Genomic DNA, 21,376 nt, shown 5'->3' on the forward strand with positions numbered 1-21,376 from the left:
GACATCTAGCGGCCTGCAGAGGGAACAGCAAGCAGCTGCCAGACGGGTATTTCCAGCGTCGGTGGCGCAGCAGCAGCAGCGGCAGTAGATCAGATCCTGGTCCGACCGCAGCCGAGTCTGACCGTCTGTCTCTGCACGGACGCCGCCGCACACAGCTGCTCTCTGAGCCCGCACACAGACACCGGACAGGCGGCCATGAGCACGGCGCTTTCCTGACGACCTCCATCCGACGAGCGGCTGAAATCTGTGAGATCTGACCGGAGGAGGAGGAGGAGGAAGAGGAGGAGGGCAGCGGGGATGTTGAGCACTGCAGCAGACATGCCGGGCCTGCTTCACATCACACTGATTGGTGAGTCTGTTTCTATTCACATTTATTTATTTCATCCAGCCATGAACACAACCAGCTGCAGAGAGCCATGTGTATTTATATGATACACACATTTCACACTAAAAGCAAGAATTCCTGTTGAATATATTCAATTTAGGAGACTTTGAAAACACCAGACAGGAAGATAAACTCAGCCACACACACGTTTTAACTCCATGTAACTGTGTTTTTATCCTTATTTTAAGCGGTGCAGTGTTAATAATGTTGTTTGTTAACAGTGATGTTGTGAGTCAGGGTGGAACCGGCGGCGCAGTTTTGTTTTAATAATGAAGCGTTCAGGTTAAATTCTGCAAAGTGGATGCACAGGCTGGCTCTGTGTGGGAGGCGCGCAGTGCACTTAAATCAGCAGACACACACTGCAGTGTCTGACACACACACACACACACACACACACACACCAGGACCTGCTACTAGGCACCACACATGGACATGAAGAATCATCATCATCATCACTTACACATGGGTCAGATTTTATTGTATATCAGCAGATTTGCATCGTCATGGAGATAAATTAATAATATATACATGTATCTTTTTTATGTATTTATGAACTAAAACCACTGTCTTGTATTTTGATTACATGCAAAAATCATTTTCTTATGCAGGCAAGTAATAATGTTTACAACAATTAAAGCTGCAGTTAATGTTTAATTCTCAAAAACTGTGAAGATTGCACAAAGCGCTGTCTTTAAATTCTTTAAACAGTCTAAAATCCAAAGATATTCAATGTACAGTGATTTAAAGCATCAAATCCTCACATTAAGGAGCTGGAATCATTGATTTTACAGGATAATTCACTTAAATAATTTGTCAATTATCAAATTTAAGGCTGTGGCTAATGATTAATTCCAATATGGACAATTAATGCATTCACTGTTTTGTCCATAAAATGTCAGAAAATCATAACAAAACCAAATACTGTTAAAATAACATTAATCTCAAGGTGATATTTTATGTTTTATCTGCCGTTTACCATCAGATGTGACAAGGAAAAATGACTGAAACCATTAATCAGTCGTCAAAAAACAAGCCTGTTGATTCTCTGTCTGGTGGATATATTGATTCATCCCTATTAATAATAATTAGATAGAATTGTCATTATCATCATTACAGCCTCTGTGTAATTACAGTTTTCATTTTGATGCATTTTTTGTCAAGTGTTAATTTGATTAGGAGCATTTCCCTGCAGATTTCATGCAGCAGCTGCACAAAATGTACCCTCAGAGGAGTCAGTAAAACACTTTACTTTTATTAAATAAACTGTTCAGCTTCAAATACATCAACCTTACTGCAAAAACAAATCAAGACACAGAGACTGTCTGCGGAGGCCTGATTAGGAGACAGAGGAAACAACAGAGTGAGGATGAGTCGGGGTGAGCAGGATTTGGGGGAGGGTCCCAGTCTACTGTAAGCTGATCAGAGGGGTGTTAGATCACGGAGAGAGGGGCTTTAGGGCGACCCCCACCTCTTCCTCATCCTCCTCCAACATACTGAGAGAGACTACAGAGGGAAATGTGGCTGCAGCATCAGATTTTATTGGCCATGTGAACTGAAACTGAAGGCCATCTGCAGTGTTTATGGAAATTTACAACCCACCCTAAGATTATTTTTTAATTAGCTATATCCACAGCCACCGCCACAGCCTCAGATACAAGGCTCATACAGCAGAAAACAAACACTGCCATCAAATGGAAATGGTGGGATTGGTTTTATTGTGTCATAACAAAACCCTGGACATAAAACACTTGTCTAAATATTCACAATAAAACAAACAAAACAACACAGATTCAATCCAGCGTTAAACTGGGACAGGCAGAATCATAACAAACAATATTAAACAAATTACAAACAGCTTAAAAACAACCAGGCCCTCGTGTTTTTGACAATTCAGATGCATTAATTTAACTGTTCAGTTATATTTTCCATAAGTTTGGCTTCAAAGAATCATCTGTCACTGCCACAAATATAATGTAGTTAAAAGACACATCATAAATATGGTGTAAAAGCTAGTTCATGAAAGATTAAAAAGGGCACAGTGTAATAAATAAATTGAAAAAGATAAAGATGAAAAAGTTATAAATATCGTGTTTTATTGTGAAGAGTTCATGGTTGTAAGAGGATGTGGTATTTCAGAATAAGAGCATTACTGGTCGTTCATTGGTCGAGGTGGATGCGCGGGAGAGAGAAACAGGAAGTGAGTCTGTGCGTTAAGTTTAAATCGGCTTGATTGACAAAGTCGCGACGTAATGTTAGCTTTAATGTTTATGCTAGCTCGTTAGCCTACTGAGTGTGTTTTATTAGCATTCATTAGCAAAGTGAATGGATTTGTATCCGCTGTGTAGCTACCCCAGTTTATGCTCAAGGGTTTAGCTCGCGGTTTCCAACGTAAAAAACTTGGATATTTATCAGATAGAGCCGCGAGGAACCGAGTCAACGGCCAGGGTTCTTTGGAGAAAGCGGGAAAGAGACCACACACCTGCTCTTCACCTGAGACCGACGGACCAGTAATGGGAAGTGCAGGATGAGTCATCGAAAATATTTAATGTTAAATTTAGTTGTTTTTTCACTGTGCTTGCTTTTATCTCAAAAGCTGAGGTTTTCCCCCTCATTTTATTCAATTGAACTTAAAAACATCTGTATTTAAAAGATATAAAGTTTGAAAAATATCACAAACGGCCTCTCAAATGCTAAAATCTGTCATTATTAGCTCAATTCCTTTTACAGGTTAACACGTGCTGGATATTTAAAGTATTGTAGCATGCTGACATCTGCATTTACCCATGCTCGTTAACTCAATACAACGTTTAGCAAGTTAGCATGTTAGCATATAACATTATAGCATTAGAATGCTACGTTAGCGCTAAAATCCAACAGAAATGGGAATTAGAATAACTTCAGCCTCTGTAACGTCACATATTCCTATGTGAAATAGAATATGTGAACAGAACAAAGGAGATAAAAGGTCTTTTAAACAACTAAACTGATATTCAAACAAATACCTTCCAATGATGTAGCTCTGCTAGCTGTTGAGCCCACAGGTTTTGATCTCCCCAAAAATCACATTTCACCAGATACATTTTTTCATATCTGAGGTGCAGGATGAGTCATCAGATAAATATTTTAATGGTTTACATAAAAGGAGAGAGAAAAATGCTGTTTTAACTCAAATTGTATTTTTTATTCCACTGATTGTTTAACCTATAAGTAACGGTGAGGCTGTAGGTTAAAGGGGTTAAAAGGTCTATTATGTGTTTGACAAGTGGGATTTGTATCTTTAGGGAATCACCGAAGTCATTAGGATTCATCCTCTTTCATGGGAATCTGCCCAATAGTTATCAGATATGTCACTATGTGCCACAGCTTTTATGTAGATGAGAAAAGACAAACTCACCTCCTCGTCCCCTTTACCTGAGAAATTGTATCTGTTTAGAGAAATGACACTGTGGACATTTCTCTGTACAAATAAAGTGATTTATTGGCACTTGGGACTGAAATTCAATCTGTTTTTCTCAACAGAAGTAAGTGAGTGGCCTGTCCAGAGAAGCTTGACTCAATAATGTTTTTATTACAGCATCACGGACCAGGCAGGTTAACATGAGAGATGTGTGCGGTTTCCGAAAACAAGTCCAGGTATTGACGACCAGCTTCCACCTCTCTTTTTATTTTAGGTTCCCAGCCACGATTGATTTTTGTAGTGAAGGCAGGATTCTTCTTTCTGCATCTGTGATCTCACGTTCAGTGTGCTTTTGATGAACTTTGGAGGGTATCTCCCCTCCAGCACCTGCTCATCCTCCCTGCCGTCCTCCTGTGGCACCGGGCCGCCTCGTCGAGCTCAGCATGGAGCTTATCTGTGTTAAGCTGATAAGGCTAACTCAGCTGTTCAGTCCCTCTGGCTGGATGGACGCTGGAAGTTTTTCTGAAGTAATTACACTGCAAAGTTGCCTTTGCAGACAAAAAAAATCAAGGTCACTGTGCAGAGTATGAGACCGATATGCTCTTCTACGTTCTTAAGAGTCGACAACGTCAGAGCGAGAGGCACAGAGGGTTCATCTATTTTTGCTGGTGAATGTAAAGAAATGTCTGTATTTCTTAGCAATTACTTTAAAATTGATATTTAATGATGCATTCCATTCGCTACTGACTTTGTCTCTGCACATAATTGGCTGCTTTAGTTCAGTAAATTAATCTTCATATATTTAAATATCATCATTTACATATTTTTTGTTTCTCCTAACAAGAAAAAAATGGTGGTTTAATGGCAGCTCAGAAATATTACGTTGACCAGCAGTAGTCATTCCCAAGGTGCCAAAATAAATATATATGCAGGGTAATGACTGCAGCTGTACTGTGTGATCGGCTCACATTTAAAATGTGTGTTCGTAGGATGTGACAAAAGGTTGTCACACCACCCTCAGGTGGGTTATTGTTTTATGTAAGCTTTGTTTTAGGGTGAGGAAATGGCGGCCTAGTGAGGATGCAGGACTGAAACAGAGAAAAAAAACGTGCATTTATAAATTTTGCCAGCTTAATTTGGATGCAGGCTGCTTCATATTTACTGTCCTTGACATTCAGATATTGGGGAGACAAAGTTCATCTTGAATCCTCGGAGATGATGAATAATTCCAGGCTTGCTTTGATTTAAAATCCTGATTGCATAATGTTAACCAGGGTTTTTCCACTGCTGCATACCGTGTCCAGCTGGATGAAAATGGTAGCCAGGTGGGGGATATTTTTGGAGTGGGATCACAGGAGTTGTTGTCTTCATTGTTAAACAACTCATTTGTGTTTTGTTTCTAGGTTCCTTCGGTGCTCATTGTTCAGGAGGTTTTGTAGAAGATGCTGAGCTTCCAATATGTAGTCTATCCTTTCTCTTTGTCAAGTTTTTTATTGTAAAAAACAAGAAATCCTTTTTTTTATTCTGTACAAATCAATCACCCTGTAAAGTAGAGGTCAGTAAAAAGACCACAGACTAATTCAGCCAGGGTTCGAAGTTTATTCACTGCGCCGAGCGTTTCACTACCACTGCATTAGTTTTACTGCACAATCTTCCAAAAATATTCCTCATGGGTAAATGCCACAATAACGCCGCATCAGGAAATGTGCTGTAAAAAGTGAAAAGGTGAAAGCTACATCAGCACATAAAGAGCAAATGTTGGACACTAGCATTGTCGTCAAAGATCAATGAGACATCAGTGAGTGGAGGCCATTATGGCTCATGATTTTGTGCACTAGCTCTGGCTCTAGCCTCAGCTTAGCTCCACTTTCTAAAGCTTTGTTGTATTTCAAAAACTTCTACATATAAAATAATTTCCTGTGAGGATGCTTGGTCTTCAGATTAACATGGAGTTTTATCAGCACAGCTCTGACTTTGACTTTGGGGGTTTGTGAAGGAGACAGGAAGTAAAACTGCTACAGCACTTCTCCACTGCTTGACGAATCCTTTATCTCTTTCTCCTTCGCTCCTCCTGTTTATTCCTCCGTCCTTAACTTCCCTCCTCTCTCTCTCTTTCTGCAGACCAGTCATCCGCAGAGAACAGGACATTTTATAGGCCACTGGTTTGTCATTTAAGTGCCTTTTTAAAGGTGAACTAGAAGTCATGCTTGTGTTTTCAGCTGATATTTATGTTGGGATTCGAGTAAAGAGCGATTAACTAGTATTTGTACAGTCTGTGCCTTATTAAGCTGATCTTTCTGTGTTATAGAGCTCTGCTGTTAACAGATGAAGAGTCTGTAGCCATGTTAGCTGCTCTGTGAGCTCTGTGAGGCATGCTAACATGCTCTCAATGACAATGCTAAAATGCAGATGCAAAGCAGGTATTATGTTTTCCATGTTCACCAGCTTAGTTTATTGTATTAGGGCTGGAACCAGCCATTATTTTTGTTACTGATTCATCTGCCGATCATTTAGTCATTTTGATCAGTTAATCGTCTAAAACAATAGGACAGTTGTGAAAAATGACCATTAAAATTTCCCACAGTTCAAGGAAATGTTTTCAGATATTTTATTTTACCAAAACTCCAAAATCCAGATATTCAGTTTATTCAGTCATTTAGGATAAAAAAGAAAATCTTCACATTTGAGGGATGTCATTCGTTTTGCAGGTTTCTGGTCATGAACAAAAGTACCGGACATGTTGAAATTTCGAACAAGTGATGGCACTAGATGAAAACTCATCAGAGTCTGTATGATTTCTCTTCTGGGTAACACAAAATTTCATGGCAAGCCATCCTGTCGTTATTGGGACATTTCAGTCTGGACCAACTGATCTAAAGACCATGAGCCGAGGTACTTTCATGGTTAAAAAAACGCTACAAGATGCATGAAACAGTTGTGTATTAATCGCCCAGTTAATTTTAATCCTACTATTTGCTCACCACCACCATCATGGAAGAATTGTGACAGAAATGATTCTTGTCTCTGCCAGTGACACAGTATTTGGCTTCTCTTAATTTAAGCTCCTGGATTTTTCATTTGGAGAGCAAACAACCAAACTGCAGAGTAGAAACACTCAGAGCAAACCGACAGCAGAGTTAATCAAAGAAACTCTCAGTGAAAGGTGAGATGCTGTTAAAAACTCACATGATATTGTTGCCTGCTGCATGTGTCAGTAGCATTATGAGCTTGTTATTTCTACAGCAATTCAGCCTATTTGTAGCCAGAGTGAAGTAGCTCAGCATCTATTGGATGGTTCCTGGTTTCTGACCATTTCTAGTGTGTACTGAACCTCACAACCTCACAGGACTACTGTACCTGTCATAGCATTTTATTCTTGTAATTACTTTGTGTCCCTGTAGACGCCATCGCCGCTGCTGAACTTTATAAACTGCGGTGATAGAAGTGATGGAGAGCATGTTTAAATCAAGACTGTGCTCCACACCAGTAATGATTATTTCACCTACAAGAGCACTCAAGAGAAATAGGAAGCAGACAGTTTCAAAGTGTTTATGGTCCTGAATCATTGAGGTGCAGTTATTTCTTTTTCTGAAGAGGTGTGTTAAATCTGTGGAGGCCTCTGCGGACCACAGGGGGTGTGTGGTGCTGCCACAGTGACATTTTAAATTAGCCTTAACTCTGAAGCCAAAGGAACGGGACGGTCCTATTCCCTGAGTTGGGAAGTTGTTGTTTTAACTTCTGTGTGTTCATGTGCTTTAAAGTCAGAATGTGGAAACAACATGGACGCCACAAAGAAGATGTATTTTATTGCTGTGGGGGTTTAAACAACACAATGACAGCTGTTTTTTGTTAAATATTGTTATATCTGCTTTGTTATCAGTGTTACTGCTGATAAAAAACTTTTCTAACTAATCTAGGTCACTCCACATGCACAGCACAGCCATCTTACAAATTCAATGTTAGCAGAAAAATTATACGCAATACCTGAATTTGCACCATTTTTTTCTTACCATCAACCAAACATTTAAACCATTTTCTGATTATTCCAACATAGGGCTGTGCGGGTATGACCAGAAATTTCATGTCATGATAATGATATACATCACAATATAGTCGATTTTGGAACTAATAGCTTATATATAATGACCACAGGGAATGTGGAAGTTGCGAAGGCTGCTGTTATCTCCTTCCATCAAGTCTTTTTTATATGGCGTGCCACGGGTAAAAACCTGTTCTGATGTTTGACTCTGGGTTTTTTTTACCATCTTTTGTGCCTCTCGTTCATAAATTCTCTCCAAACACTTTGTCATTTTTCTTGCGTAGATGGTAGAGAAGGTTAGTAGTGTTAGAGTCTGTTGTGAGGATCATTTCTGGCCTGTGTCAAACTTTTCGTAACCAAACCATGTGCACGCTACAGTTTTTGTTGCACTTGGTCACATTTTGAGTTAATTAAGACATTAACTTTTGCACCTTGACCAAGCATAAAAAACTTTTTGTGATATTTCTTATTTAAAAAAAATGTTTTAGCCTTTTCACCAAGGCTGAAAATAGAACTAGAGCTGCTGACGTGTCTGTAGACTCTGTTCATTGTTCATTAATTAGTCCTCATAAAACTTGACAGGAATTTCTTGACTTGAGAATTTGAATTGGAGAGGAGCTCTTTTGGAAATCTTTCAATCTGTTGGATGTGTGTCATCTCATACTGTGGGGGGTCGTGGAGAGCTTAACATGCTGCAGACGTGTTTGAGACATGTTGGCTATGATATAGTAATCTGCTCAGTCAGCCCCTGAGGTCAGACGGCCATCTGTGGTCTCAGACAGAGAGCATCATGGGATGAAATCTGTCAACTTCATTCAACTACAGTCGTCTTCAGTCATCTCCGTCCTGCTGTTGTATTACAGACATGTCTGAATCGACTGCGACCCCCTCGACTCGCTCATGGACTGTTTCCCGCCTGCAAACACTTAGGGCTTATGGGAAATGGTGTTTGTTAAAAGCAGAAAGTGGAAGTAGATCAGTTTAGCTGTTCAAAAGTGCTATTGATTAGTGATGTTATGGATAAAAAAAGTGAACGAGTAAATGAGTGATTGAATGAATGGAAAGTAGATTGAATAAATGAATCAAAGTGAAAGAGCCTGCAGTGACTGTCCGAGAGCAGCAGTGGCGATAAGAGCACGTTGATGTCTGGGTTTTAACAGTAAATTAAATCACTTGTATGTATAATGCAGACGACAGAGCGCTCTTATCTCTGCTCTTTCTCTGGGCTGCTGTTTCTCCTCACAGTGTGTTGAGTAACAAAAACAAAAACCAAATTAAATCAGTCTGGGGAATGAGTTAAAGTGATTTGACCTGTCAGTTCACTCTGGTCTGTTTGACCTCACACCCTTTGTTTTTTTTGCTTTTCATTTGCCATTTCTTTATGTCATCGAACACTGACGGTGTCTAAATTGAGTTTCTACAGTTTCTCAGCCTCTTTCATCTCTATAATTTATTTTTTGAAAGAAGTAAAATGTAATAAAACTAAATTAAATGTCACCCTCCTGTAATTTCTTTACTTTAATCTCTTAATAAAGTAAGTAAGTGGGTACGTTTATAGGTCAACCAACCACTCTGTAAGCAGGTACAAGGACATTTTAAGTATGTATTAATGTACAGTAGTTGTCAATAATTATATATTCTATAGCAATAAGGACGTTTTATATCATTACAGCTTTATTTGACTATATTCTGGTGCATTAACCTCCATTTCTGGTTACTGAGTTATAGCTGTTAACAAATAAATTAATAAACACTTAGATCTGTTTGCAACTATAACATCCTACAACTGAAACATATTTTGCCATGATTAAAAAATGAATCAACTGAAGGAATTTCTAAGATGAAGCTTATACACATTTATTGGCTTATAATCAGGTTAAGGAGAGAAATTAAGGTTGATAAGGTTGAAAATTGTCTCATATCTCTAATGTTTCCCACTCTCCATTGAACCTAGATGTTAAAGTTGTAAACATTCATTTGTGTTTCATTTTATTGTTTTTGCCACTTTTATCATTCCCAGCACGCAGTATGTTGCCTATTTTATATTTGATTTGTTTGTTCTGCTTTTTCTTTACCCGGCTGAATCTTAAAACCTCTACTGATCTACTTTCCTCGAGGGAAACAACAACATTTCATTTCAAGCTAAAGAACTGCGCCACTGTGACAGATTTTTTTAATGCAGTAAGACAGAAAAATCGTCTTTAAACTGTTTATCTTCTCTTTATCTGTAGCTCTTCTGGCCGGCTGCGATGCCTTCAGACTGGGCTCGTCCCAGCACGTCATACCCCTTGGTCCTCCGTCGAGCCGTCTGTTCCAGGATGAAAGCCCGGCCCTGCCTCACTTCATCCAGGAATTATTCAGAACCAAACGCCACTCGGTCCACGAGTTGGTGCGAGCCCAGCCTCATCTGGTTCACGACATGGGATGGCCGGAGATCCATGAAATATCCCGCTCCCAGGCCCAGGTGGACTCGGCTAACTCCTCCCAGCTGAACCCACCATCCTCTGCCAGTCAGGACGCAACCAGGACCCGAGTCGCTGTGGATGAAAACCTGGATGTGGAGGACGAGATGGAGGTGAGGAGGAGTTAGGGTGATGTGTAGTAAACTGTACAGCAGTTGGAGACAAATGGTGGACAAAGCGCTGTCCACGTTCACCAACTAAAGGGGAAAAAATACCTCTGCCCTCAGATATAGTCCTAAAACAACACATTATAAATAAAGTTAGAATGCAGCAAGCAACTATTTGCTGCAACTTGATGTTGAACATGGGTTTTGTTTGTTGGAGTTTTGTGCTTGTGCAGTCATGCCTGTCTCACAAAGCAGGATTAGTTTGACAGAAAACACTGGATTCAAATTAGATTTACCAAAATAAAGGGAAACAGGGTCCCAATGAAAATACAGGATGGTGACCTTTTTGCATCGAGGCACATTTATCATCTCCATGTCTTCCAAACAGTGATGTTTTTTTTTCCCACTGTATTTTCACAGGCTTTATGTAAGGCAAATTAAGTGAAGCCTCAGACACAGGTCCTGTCGTCTTGAATTACAGTCACACACTATCATATTGACTCAGTAAACCAGCCCATAGAAGCAGAGATCGCAGCCAAAACAGGAAATAATGATGAGTCATTTGTTTAATCTTCTCAGAATAAAGCAAATCTCTTTTTCTAATGCCAGATAGCGACGACTATTAATTGGAAAAACTAAAACTCTCGTGCAGGAGAGTGTTATAGGATGTATAAGAGATGTTTTGTACCTTTCTCTGTTTTCACTTTTTAAATATTTCGGTCGCTCATTTTGTCTCGGTCTGTCCAAATATCTCTCCACTCCCAGCATATGGTTCATCTGGCAGCTCCCCAGGACTACAGGGGACGTCCAGACGCCGCTGACCCAGAGATGGAGCTCTTCAGTGGGCCAGGAGCTGCAGATGCCTCCCAGGAGGCCTCGGGCTTCTATGGAACAGACCTGGAGGACAGAGACAGAGGAGAGGAGGGAGGAGAGGACCGAGAGAGAAGAGGAGGAGAGGACGAGTGGGAGAGGGAGGCGGGGGAGGACAGAGAGAGCAGAGGGGGAGACGAGGAGGAGAGGGAGGGAAGGATGGACAATCAAGATGCTTTAGAGGCGAACCACACGACGCCAGATCTGGATGCTCTGATCGGTTAGTTACTGGATGGACCGCCATGAAATTTGTTTCAGACATTCGTGGTTCCCACTAGAGGAACTGTAATGACTTTGATGATCCCTTAACTTTTCGTTTAACTTTTCGTTTTCGTTTAATGTCAACTCTAGCATTTAGCATGCTAATGCTATGCCTAAATGGAGCCACACAGAGCTAGCATGGCTGTACATCTCCTACAAGTCTTCCATACAAGCACACTGTCAAAACCTTATGGCACCTGTGCAAAGAAGAAAAAGGTTTATTTAGGAGAACACCCACACTCAAACGTGTGTTTCTGACATGTGTCTTTGTATCTCACAGGCTACAGTCCATCTTTCCACCCCTCCACCTCCAAGCAGCCCAGCGTCTCCTCCCCAGCTGAGGTGCATGATTCTGGGCTACAGGAGCATCGTGCATCCCCCGTCCTGGAGGTGAGGACAGAGAAAAGATGGACACTGATATATTTACTGAAAATGTCATCCTGGAACTTAAGATTCACTCATAGGCAGCATCACAAAAAATGCACCTAGCCAAGCCCCTGTTTTTTGCCTCTTATGAACTCATTTAAAATACGTTAAATTTTGCAGTCACAGATACAAGCCACTGTTTTTCTCAGTGACAAATACAAGGCAATGCATGTAGCTTGATTTGTTATCACTAAGAGACAAAATGGAGGTCTATTCATGTGAAAATTTTATTACTTTATTACTTCTCAGTAGCTTTTTATGAGCAGGTCCCTGTGAAAACTGTACATGTCCAGACATGAGGAAGAATCATCAGCTCCAGTTGGACTTTAATTGGATTGCAGTAAATCAGATGTAATCCACGGCTCACCTACTAACCTTGCGCTTAATAATTGAATTAGTCCATAACTGCTTAATGTGATTAGTGGTGTTTGTTTGGCCCATATCAACTGGATGAGTGGAGATAACTGACTCAGCAAAGAACATGTTGCATCTAACGTGAATGTTTTCCTATAACTTAATGTCGCCACACAGGTGGGTCCTTTAGAGAGAGAGCTGTGGGAGGCAGAGGGGGAGGAAGATGTTCAGTCCAGCGGTTATGGACTCCCTCACCCTTCCATCACAACAACTAGTACTACTTCTACTGCTGCTATTTCTACTGCTGCTGCTGGGGGTGGAGACGCTGTAGGAACTGCCACCCCTGAGACTGACACCGGCACAGACTTTGGGCTGCTGGGAAGTTTTACAAAAGGTAAATGAACATTTCTGTGCATGCTTGTAAGCACTGATGTAAATAATGCAGGATTCCACACGTTTGTTAGAGCTGAGGTGACTAAAACTGGATGTAAACATAACTTTTGTTTGTTTAAAAGTTTGTCTCTATCTCATTTGTTTAATCCACATTTAAAAATCCCTGCACGTCCTAGAGTCCTGGCTGGTTTGCCAGACCACTGCCCAGAGCCAAGAAGTAGTCTGGCACATAGCCCAGAGATGACAGTGGTATCAATCCTCCTGTCTCACTCTCTGCCGCAGAGCAAATAAGTGTATTTCCCCAAAATGCTGAACTATTCCTTTAATTCTGCAGCAAAGGGAGGCACCAGGATCTGCTTTGGTGACATTTAACTGAGGAAAATTGTCATTTTTCTCAGCACTTTTGTGAGGTGCTGCCTAAAGCAAAGGAGTTCAAGTATCTCAGGTCGAGCCTGGATTTGACAGGTGGATAAGGGTGGCATCATTTTAAAAGAAGGCTGCTGAGGTGATCCAAGAATCTAGATTCTTCTTATCTTGGTCTGTGAAATACTGGGGGTCTTGGAGAAAATCTGAAATGTTACGCTCTACCTCTGGTTTGGCGCTGCAGATGAGACAGAGAATGAAGAGGCAGAGAGGGAGGAGGAAGAGGAAGAAACAGGTCTGACACACACAGGTGTGTTCAGACAGAATCCAACTGTACCTGAGGTGGGCATGGCTCCCAGCAGAGAGCCTCTGCAGCCCAGCGTGGAGGAAGAGGAGGAGCTGGAGCAGGGAGAGCAGGAGTTAAAAGGTGAGCCTGCTCTTTAACATTTAATTATTTCACTACAGATAAAATAGAGACCAATATTTGTATTTGTGTGTTTGCTCAAGGAGTGAGACAGAAAGCCAGAGGTGCAGAGGTGGAGGAGGAGAAGAGGAAAAAGATGGAGAGAGAAGGAACAAGAATCAGACACATTGTTCCACTCACCACAGATCCCTCCCCGACCATCAGCTTCACCGACTCCTCCTGGTATTGGCTGGAAAAGACCACGCCCCTGCAGGCCCAGGGGTCAGAGGTCAGGAGCGACGGGTTCACTGACGCCTTGTTACCAGATGTCGAATTTGACAAGGAGGAGGCACAGCAGGTACATTAGAGACATTAGACAGTGTAGAGGCGTTACTGGAGGTGGGAGGTCTTTAACACAGTCTTTACATTTATCACATCTCTGTTTTCTGACTGTGAATCTTTCAGGTGGTGTGTGTAGACTGGAGTGAGCTGGTCGGACGTGGATATGTCATCCTCAACATGACGCAAAACTTAAACTGTGTAAGTACAAAGAAAGTTATATTCACATTAAAAAAGACTGCATTCAGTATTTTAACATCACTTAGTCACTACAGGATAAATTTGGCTGGTGCTATAATACACACTGTGCATGATCTGATTGTTGTCATCCAGGAAACAGAAGAATAGTAAATAAAGCTTTGAATGGCAGATCTCTCTGAAATCACTAGTATATTTGCTTTTTACTGACGCCTACACGTAGACAACGGCTGCTGTTTCACAAAGAGCTCACAGACAAAATAACTGATCATGAGCTGCGCTGGGCCTCGAATTCTCCACAGGCACAAAAAGCAATGAGACCACAGAGAAGCAGAAGATCCACTACACCAGAGCAGTTTCATTCTGCAAAACATGTTTTGCTCAGACAGCTTTTTCTGTGAAAGTCCTGGTCTACCTGATCAAATGAAAATGGCAGCCGAGAAAGGAGGAAACCTCGTCAGAGGTGATGGGGGCGTAATTCACAGTTCGTACAAAACGGGGCCACAGACAAGAATCATCATCAGTAAAACCAGACTGAACGTCCTTGACTAAAGGAAGAGCCAGACGTTTTCTCTCCCACACTCTCAGAGCTACAACAAAAGGAAGTGAGGGACTTTAGTTGAGATTGCACAGACAGGACTATGTAACGTTTTTGTGCATGTGGTGGTGATGGAGAAAGGACCTTCACCACTGGGTCTGTTGCCATGGCAGCAACACAAACCCTCAAAGGAGTCAGAGCATCTCCTCTCCTCTTGTTTCCTCCTTGATAGCTGCAGGGTAATGAAGTGGTAAGATGTAGAAAATGTGTGTGTGTGTGTGTGTGTGTGACAGGAGGAGTTTCGTATAGACCAAGGCGTACGGTTGTTGAGGATCATGGAGCGAGTGTTTGCTCGGAGGATGAACAGCCCTGAGGGATCGTGGATTCTCTACCTCAGCAAGCCTACACACCAACAGCACCAGCTGCTGATGAACGTAGCATCTGAACATGGTACACACACACAGAAATACCTCCACTACTACTTCCTACTACTTTATTGTTTAAGCAGCGTCACATCTGTATTATAACCTTGAAATCATTATTGTTTGTGCCTGTTTTCATCAATGAAGTCTGGTAGTGATATATAGTGATGTTTCTGGTTCTGGCTGACGTTACCTGGCTCACTTAGATGAACGTCAACGTCAGTATAATAAACCAACACTTGCTACGTTAAGTAACTGACAGTAACGTTAGTTTTACCCGGAGTTTGGTGAACAGAGCTGAATGGTTGTCACGGAGATGGGAGCTCAAATTTAAGGACTGTATGTTGGCTAGACAGCTCCTGAGGATATTAACGATTATCTCCATTCACGATTATCCCAATGATGGAAATGAACTCAACTTATTGTGAGTGTTTCTTATCACCATGGATGATAAAATCGTATATCGTCCCATCCCTAATCCAGATATACCGATCACTACTGCACTTATTCCAAAGATTTTTGTCCCGATCAATCATTTACACCCAAACACATGGTCCAAAACCAGAATTACCCTTTAATACTCACTTTAACCTTGACTGAAAACCACACCCTAAAACATTTGATTATTGTCATTAAAAGCAGCTAAGTGTCGGAGTTTATTTCTTTGGATAAACAGATAAAAATAGATGGTTTGACGTCACCTGCAGTTATTTTCAGCAGCCACCATGAAGTGTGATATTAGAAAACCTTTCAACAATCTGAAACATCTGCAGCAAATGTCAGGTTTTAGTTTCAACAGGACATGAAGAGGGTCTTTCAAATAAGACGTTTGCTTCAGTAGATGCAGGCTGGCAAAATCAGAAATGGAGAAATTGTTGTTCTGATGTTAAACCATGCTTTTAGAACTGTGTAGCACTCAATTGCTAAGTATATTCTTTATATACACAGTATATGTGTGTAAATTCTCAATATGAGCACATCTTTTAGTCCAGCTTTATTGACACACAACTCTTACTACATTCTGTATGTTGCTTGTGTATGTGAAAAATAAAATAATTTCATCATCTGAGTGTATTAAAATTGTTCTGTGTGTGTTGTGTCTTCCAGGGGTGATAGCTACTAAGGATGTGCTAGGCATGCTGGGAGAGATCAGGAAGAGTCTGAACAAGGTACAGTGAGGATATCGGCCTGACGGCACAACCTGCATGAATAGATTTTTAAATGATGGTTTCCTTTCTGAGGAAACCTACCTACCTACCTACCTTAAAGCTTCTTTCACTGATTTCTTGCCTAAAAAAGGACGTAGCTCTCTGGCTTCCTTCCTGATATTTTTAGAAAGCTGAGCTGAAAGTAATAGAGTTTAAAAATATTCCAGCTTTCAGTAAGAGATCAGCCAGGTTGTAAAGTTGTAAAGCACCTGCAGGAAACATGACCAGGTTTCCTCTAAGTGTCTGTCATCAGTCTGTGGTGGCCTCAAACAGCCACTGTTAACTGTTGAATACATCCATTTACTCAAGTACTCTTCTCAAGAATAGGTTTGTGGTACTTGTACTTTACTCCCATTTAATGCTACTGCTGCTTAGCCCGATTAAACTACCTGAAAAAAGTAGTTAAAACCAGCCCCACCTGGAGCAGATACAGCTGTAAACTTCTTCATTCTTAATTGATGCATCGTGATTAATAATCGGTCATATAAAGTAATATATCACTGATGGGGGACATTTTCCTGCAGAATGAATACTTCTACTTTCCTGCTTTAAGTACATTTTGCTGAGAGTATTTCTGTTCTTTTACTGACGTAAGATTTTGCAGGACTTTGTAATGGAGTACTTTCTCCACCACTGCATTCATCTTAATTTCAAATGTTGATCTTCAGCTGAGATCATCTCAAGTTTTATATTTGAATCAGTATTATAATTAACTCATGATCAATTTAATACTCCGCTGAATATACCAGATTATCAGTTAAGTGTCTGAGGTTGGCGTGGAGGTGTTGTGGTGAAGTTACATATGATTTAGTGTAACATCACATATGTGTTTGTGTTAAAGTACAGTGTATGTGTGTGTTTTCCTGCCTCCTCCTCAGCTGGGCATCCAGAACTACAGTGCAGCCAGCAGTTGTCAGTCTCGCCCCAGTCAAACACGCAGCGACTACGGCAAGCTGTTTGTGGTCCTGGTGATCATCGGCTCCATCTGCATGGTCATCATCACGTCTGGATTTATTTACATCTGCTGGCAAAGACGACTGCCTGCAACCAAGACCACGGTCAGTAAAACACAGACATCCACACCACAGACAGACAGTCAGACAGTCTCCGCTAAAAGAGAGGGAATACCGGAGCTTCTTCTCTTTGACCTTTCAGTTTCGCGCTGAGGAGCTTCACTTTGTGGAGAACGGCTGCCATGACAACCCGATGCTGGACGTGACCAACGACAGCCAGCCTGAGATGCAGGAGAAGAAGCCGAGCGTCAACGGGCTCGCAGGGGGAGGAGGAGGAGGAGAAGGAGGGAAGGGAAGGGAGGACAGCAATCGCTGGCAGGTGATGGGATGACTGATGGAGTGGATGGATGAAGTGGTGAAGTGGGGGGTGAACAGATGGATGGAGGAGGAAATAAAGTTCCAGCAGACCTGGCAGTGGTTTGGAAAAACGTAAAAGGTTTAGTGTTGAACAACCTGCTGTCGTGTTTCTTGAGGGAGAATTTAGCTTTATTCTTCTTGGCAACAACATAAAAGCTTCATGTTTTTTTGTTTTTTTTCAGGTGTTTGTCAATCAAGCGGCGACCGAGGAGGAGGAGGAGGAGCAGGACACACATCTCTGATGGAGGAAGAGGAAGAGGAGACAGGTTATGGAGGATGGGCGATTATAAGTGGAGCCTTGAGGGAAGAGGAAGAAGAAACAGAAAAAACAGGATGTCTTTGATGGAGAGAAGATAAAGAAAGCGGAGAAGAGAAAGAGTAGTTGAGGAGAAGGTGATAGAGGTGTTGTCCAGTCAGTGTGAAGCTAGGACGAGGAGCGTGGATGAGGAGTCACTGATATCATCCTGAAGCTTAGACACTGAGGTAAACATCACAAACATGAAGTCAGTAAACTAATGTGTCAACCTTTTGACTTCAGATCCCTCCTTATGTTGGATTATAACGTCACCATTACATGAAAACACCTCTGCTTAGCGTGCCTTAGGCTTTTAGCTTTTAGCAATGTGGCTGACGAGACAATTCAAACATTAAACACGTCAGAGCATAAAGCACCTTTTTCCAGCTTTAAATACTTGAATGTAAAAGACTGAAGTTTGGTTGTTGTTACGTGTCACATGAAGCCAAATGACTGGTAGCAGGAACCTGAAATAATTACAAACATTCCCCCAGGCTGAAAGCAGATATAAGAACAAGAAGACAAGGTTTACTTTGATTAAACTGATTTTTAAAAACACTGGTGTTGGAGATTAACCAAATAAATATACTCAAGGCTTGTACTTAAGTACATTACCTGAATATATTCTATTCTACTATTTTCTTCTACATTTCAGAAGAAAATAACAAACAAACAAAACAAATGACAAACAAAAAACAATGCATTGTTATAGATGAAACTACCCAACAGTGTATAAAGTAGTTAAAATTACTCCCACCACCAGTAACAGTGATTATATAGTAATTTGATAACATAATAAAATGCTGCTCAGTGGGATTTTTTTTTTTTAGCAAGTACATTTTTCTACTAATATTACAATTGCTTAAGTAATATTTTGAATGTAAGACTCTTACTTGTAATGGAGTATTTTTACCAGGTGGTATTGTTACTTTTACTTAAGTAAAGCCAATTACTTGTGGGCTAAAGCCATAGCAAAGAATCAAGAATATCCTACTGAGTATTATCATATGAGGCCAGTGTTTTTACCTTAGTGTCTAACTTCAGTGACTCCTCTTAGTGACTCCTCCAAACCTCCGGACAGGAAGTAAAGCCTGTAGCAACTTTGAAAGTAAGGTTTTGGCACTTTATTGATTCCTCTTGGAAATAGTGACTATCATCGTTGAAATGCTGCATCATGTTAAATGTATTACATAAAGTGATTAAAATATCTCTATTTTGCTTATAGGAATGGTTGTAACCGCTGAGGATGTTTACCGTTACACTCTACAACAAGTCATGTGATCGATATACTTATGTGCTGTTAGCCTAATACGCTTTTTTCAATAGTGTTGGAATGGCTGCTCTATGCTCCGGGCTAAATCTTGAGGCTATGACACATGGGCAACATTTAGAAGCCAAAAGCATGAAAATATAGCTAGTCACAATGTTGACGTTACCGAACCCCAAGTCCAAGTCGAGCCCCAAGTCTTCAATGTTTTAGTATTAAATGTTAAAGTCAGAGTCACCGAGAACATGACCGAGTCACTACGGTCATGTGCAGGTCACTAGTTTAATGTCCGAATCACCACGATCACGTCAGAGTCACTATGATCCCGTCCAAGTCAGCAAGTTACTTGGGGTCACAAAGGATATGTCACAATGTCACTACCATCATTTCCAAGTTAGTACAGTCATGTTCAAGTCACTATGGTCATGTTTGAGTCAGTATTGTCCCGTCCATATTACTATAGCCTGTGTTCGAGATACAGTGATCATGTCCAAGTCAGCAAGTCACTTGGAGTCACAAAGGACATGAGCCACTGTGTCACTACAACCATGTCCGAGTCACTAGAATCATGTCTGAATGACTGTAGTCATGTCCAAGTCACTACAATAATTCTCGAGTCACTGTGCTCATGACAGTCATTAAGGACATGTATGAGCCGCTGAGGCCATACCCAAGTCACTATGATTGTGTCCGAGTCACTGTGGTCAAGTTCGAATGTTGAAGTCATTGCTGTCGTGCTGGTTAATGAGGAGATGTCAGAGTTGCTACAGTTATGTTTGAGTCTGACTGATTGAATAAACAGATATTTAAGTCCAAATTTTCCAAAATTAATCAAAACTGGGGACTTGTACTGGTCTCGACAAGTCCAGGTCGCCATTCATGAAATACTGACCAGTAGTGACCAAACTATTGACCAAATAATTTGTGATGTTTTTGTCTGACTCTAACACGCTAGCTTACTCAAGTCACTGCTCAGGAACGGAGATAGACAGTTGCCAGTTTTTTCAACATCGCTTTTTTGGTTTTCATTTATTCAGTTTCTGACGATGATTTTGTTGCTGCAGCTGTCGCTCTCCCTTCCTGTTCCAGACAGTATTGCCCATCTGCATTTCATCAAGATGTTGCCTGTGTTTCAGCTCTTTTACTCTGACTTTTCTCGATGTAACAATACTGTATATGGCTTCGCTATAAACTACGCTGATTGATATGCACCTTGTCAGCTCAGCAGGATTAATGGAGCGTTTGGGACAGAGTGGGGACTGAGATCTGTCCACCCTGAATACCTTTAAACGACTGCCTGCTACGTAGATTATGTTTCTAAGAGCACAAGATACAGGCAGGACACAGTCCCCTTGTCCTCCACTGGAAGACAGAAGAGACGAGCATGTAGCTTTCAGCATCGCAGCGAGCATCAATATAACAAAACACACAGCTTCTGTTGCTTTTATTTGCTGAAAGCCAAAGGAGAGAAAGTTTGAGTGACAAGTTTTGTCGCTTTTTGTTGCTAGAAACCAACTGATCAGATTCTGATCATTAGTTTTCACAGATGTTTTTCTTCTCAGAATCTGACGGCAGCCTCATGTATGTTTGCATTTGTTAGCGGTGCTAGTGCAAGTCAATGGGCATTCAGTTTTAGCAAAAACAAAAAAATAAAACAAATGACCCTTTGTATAAAGAAAACAAGGTTAGTTTCCTGGTAAGATTTTAAACCAGGTTTTTGTCCAACATTTTGTTGAGCTTCATTCATACTGCATATTGTTCTTAAAATTTATTTCACAGATCTTTTTTGTATGTCTGTTTATATGCATTTTTGATTACACGTCTCACCTTTTTTGTTGTCAGTGTAATAAGTTAAATGTGAGAAATAAAGTTTGGAGAAAATATGACTTCTTGTCATTTCTTTGTCTGATAACCCTGGCCTGGATAACCGGGTCATGGAAATAAACAAATAGACATATGACTTCTTGTGTTTGCAGGGTTCTTTTCAAACATAATTTTGCATTATGATTCTGGAGGTAAAAGGACAGTAGGTGAGGGGTCAGTGGGAGCCACAGCAACTTTTACACTATCATTACTAAATGTGTCATGCTTAATCCAAACTTTACTTCAGGTTTTGCTGATGAGATTTTTTAGGACTAAGCTTGTCTATAATGATGTTAAATGTGTTCAAAACGGGTGCAAATAATTGTTTTCACTACTGATTAATCTAATGGATTATTTTCTCAATTATTTGGCCCATAAATTGTCAAATAGTAAAGCTGAATTCAAACAATTTTTGC

General features: G+C 40.8%; 1 protein-coding gene across 2 annotated transcripts; it reads left to right on the plus strand.

Moving 5' to 3' along the window:
* The first annotated feature begins 26 nt into the window (after positions 1-26).
* On the plus strand, positions 27-21,325 carry podxl2 (podocalyxin-like 2). Of its 2 annotated transcripts, none has more exons than XM_018702981.2 (13): positions 27-349; positions 10,053-10,396; positions 11,156-11,480; positions 11,802-11,911; positions 12,479-12,695; positions 13,302-13,484; positions 13,565-13,818; positions 13,926-14,000; positions 14,829-14,985; positions 16,065-16,126; positions 17,044-17,223; positions 17,321-17,497; positions 17,718-21,325. In XM_018702981.2, the coding sequence occupies exons 1-13, from the start codon at positions 298-300 to the stop codon at positions 17,775-17,777; spliced, it is 2,196 nt and encodes a 731-aa protein (XP_018558497.1). In that variant the 5' UTR covers positions 27-297; the 3' UTR covers positions 17,778-21,325. The 2 variants fall into 2 exon arrangements, with proteins under 2 accessions (XP_018558497.1, XP_050930608.1); XM_051074651.1 differs by lacking the exon at positions 27-349 and adding an exon at positions 2,591-4,018 and having other exon boundaries at positions 17,718-21,324.
* The last annotated feature ends 51 nt before the right edge of the window (positions 21,326-21,376 follow it).

This window comes from Lates calcarifer, linkage group LG12 (assembly GCF_001640805.2).
Source record: "Lates calcarifer isolate ASB-BC8 linkage group LG12, TLL_Latcal_v3, whole genome shotgun sequence".
NCBI lineage: Eukaryota > Metazoa > Chordata > Actinopteri > Centropomidae > Lates > Lates calcarifer.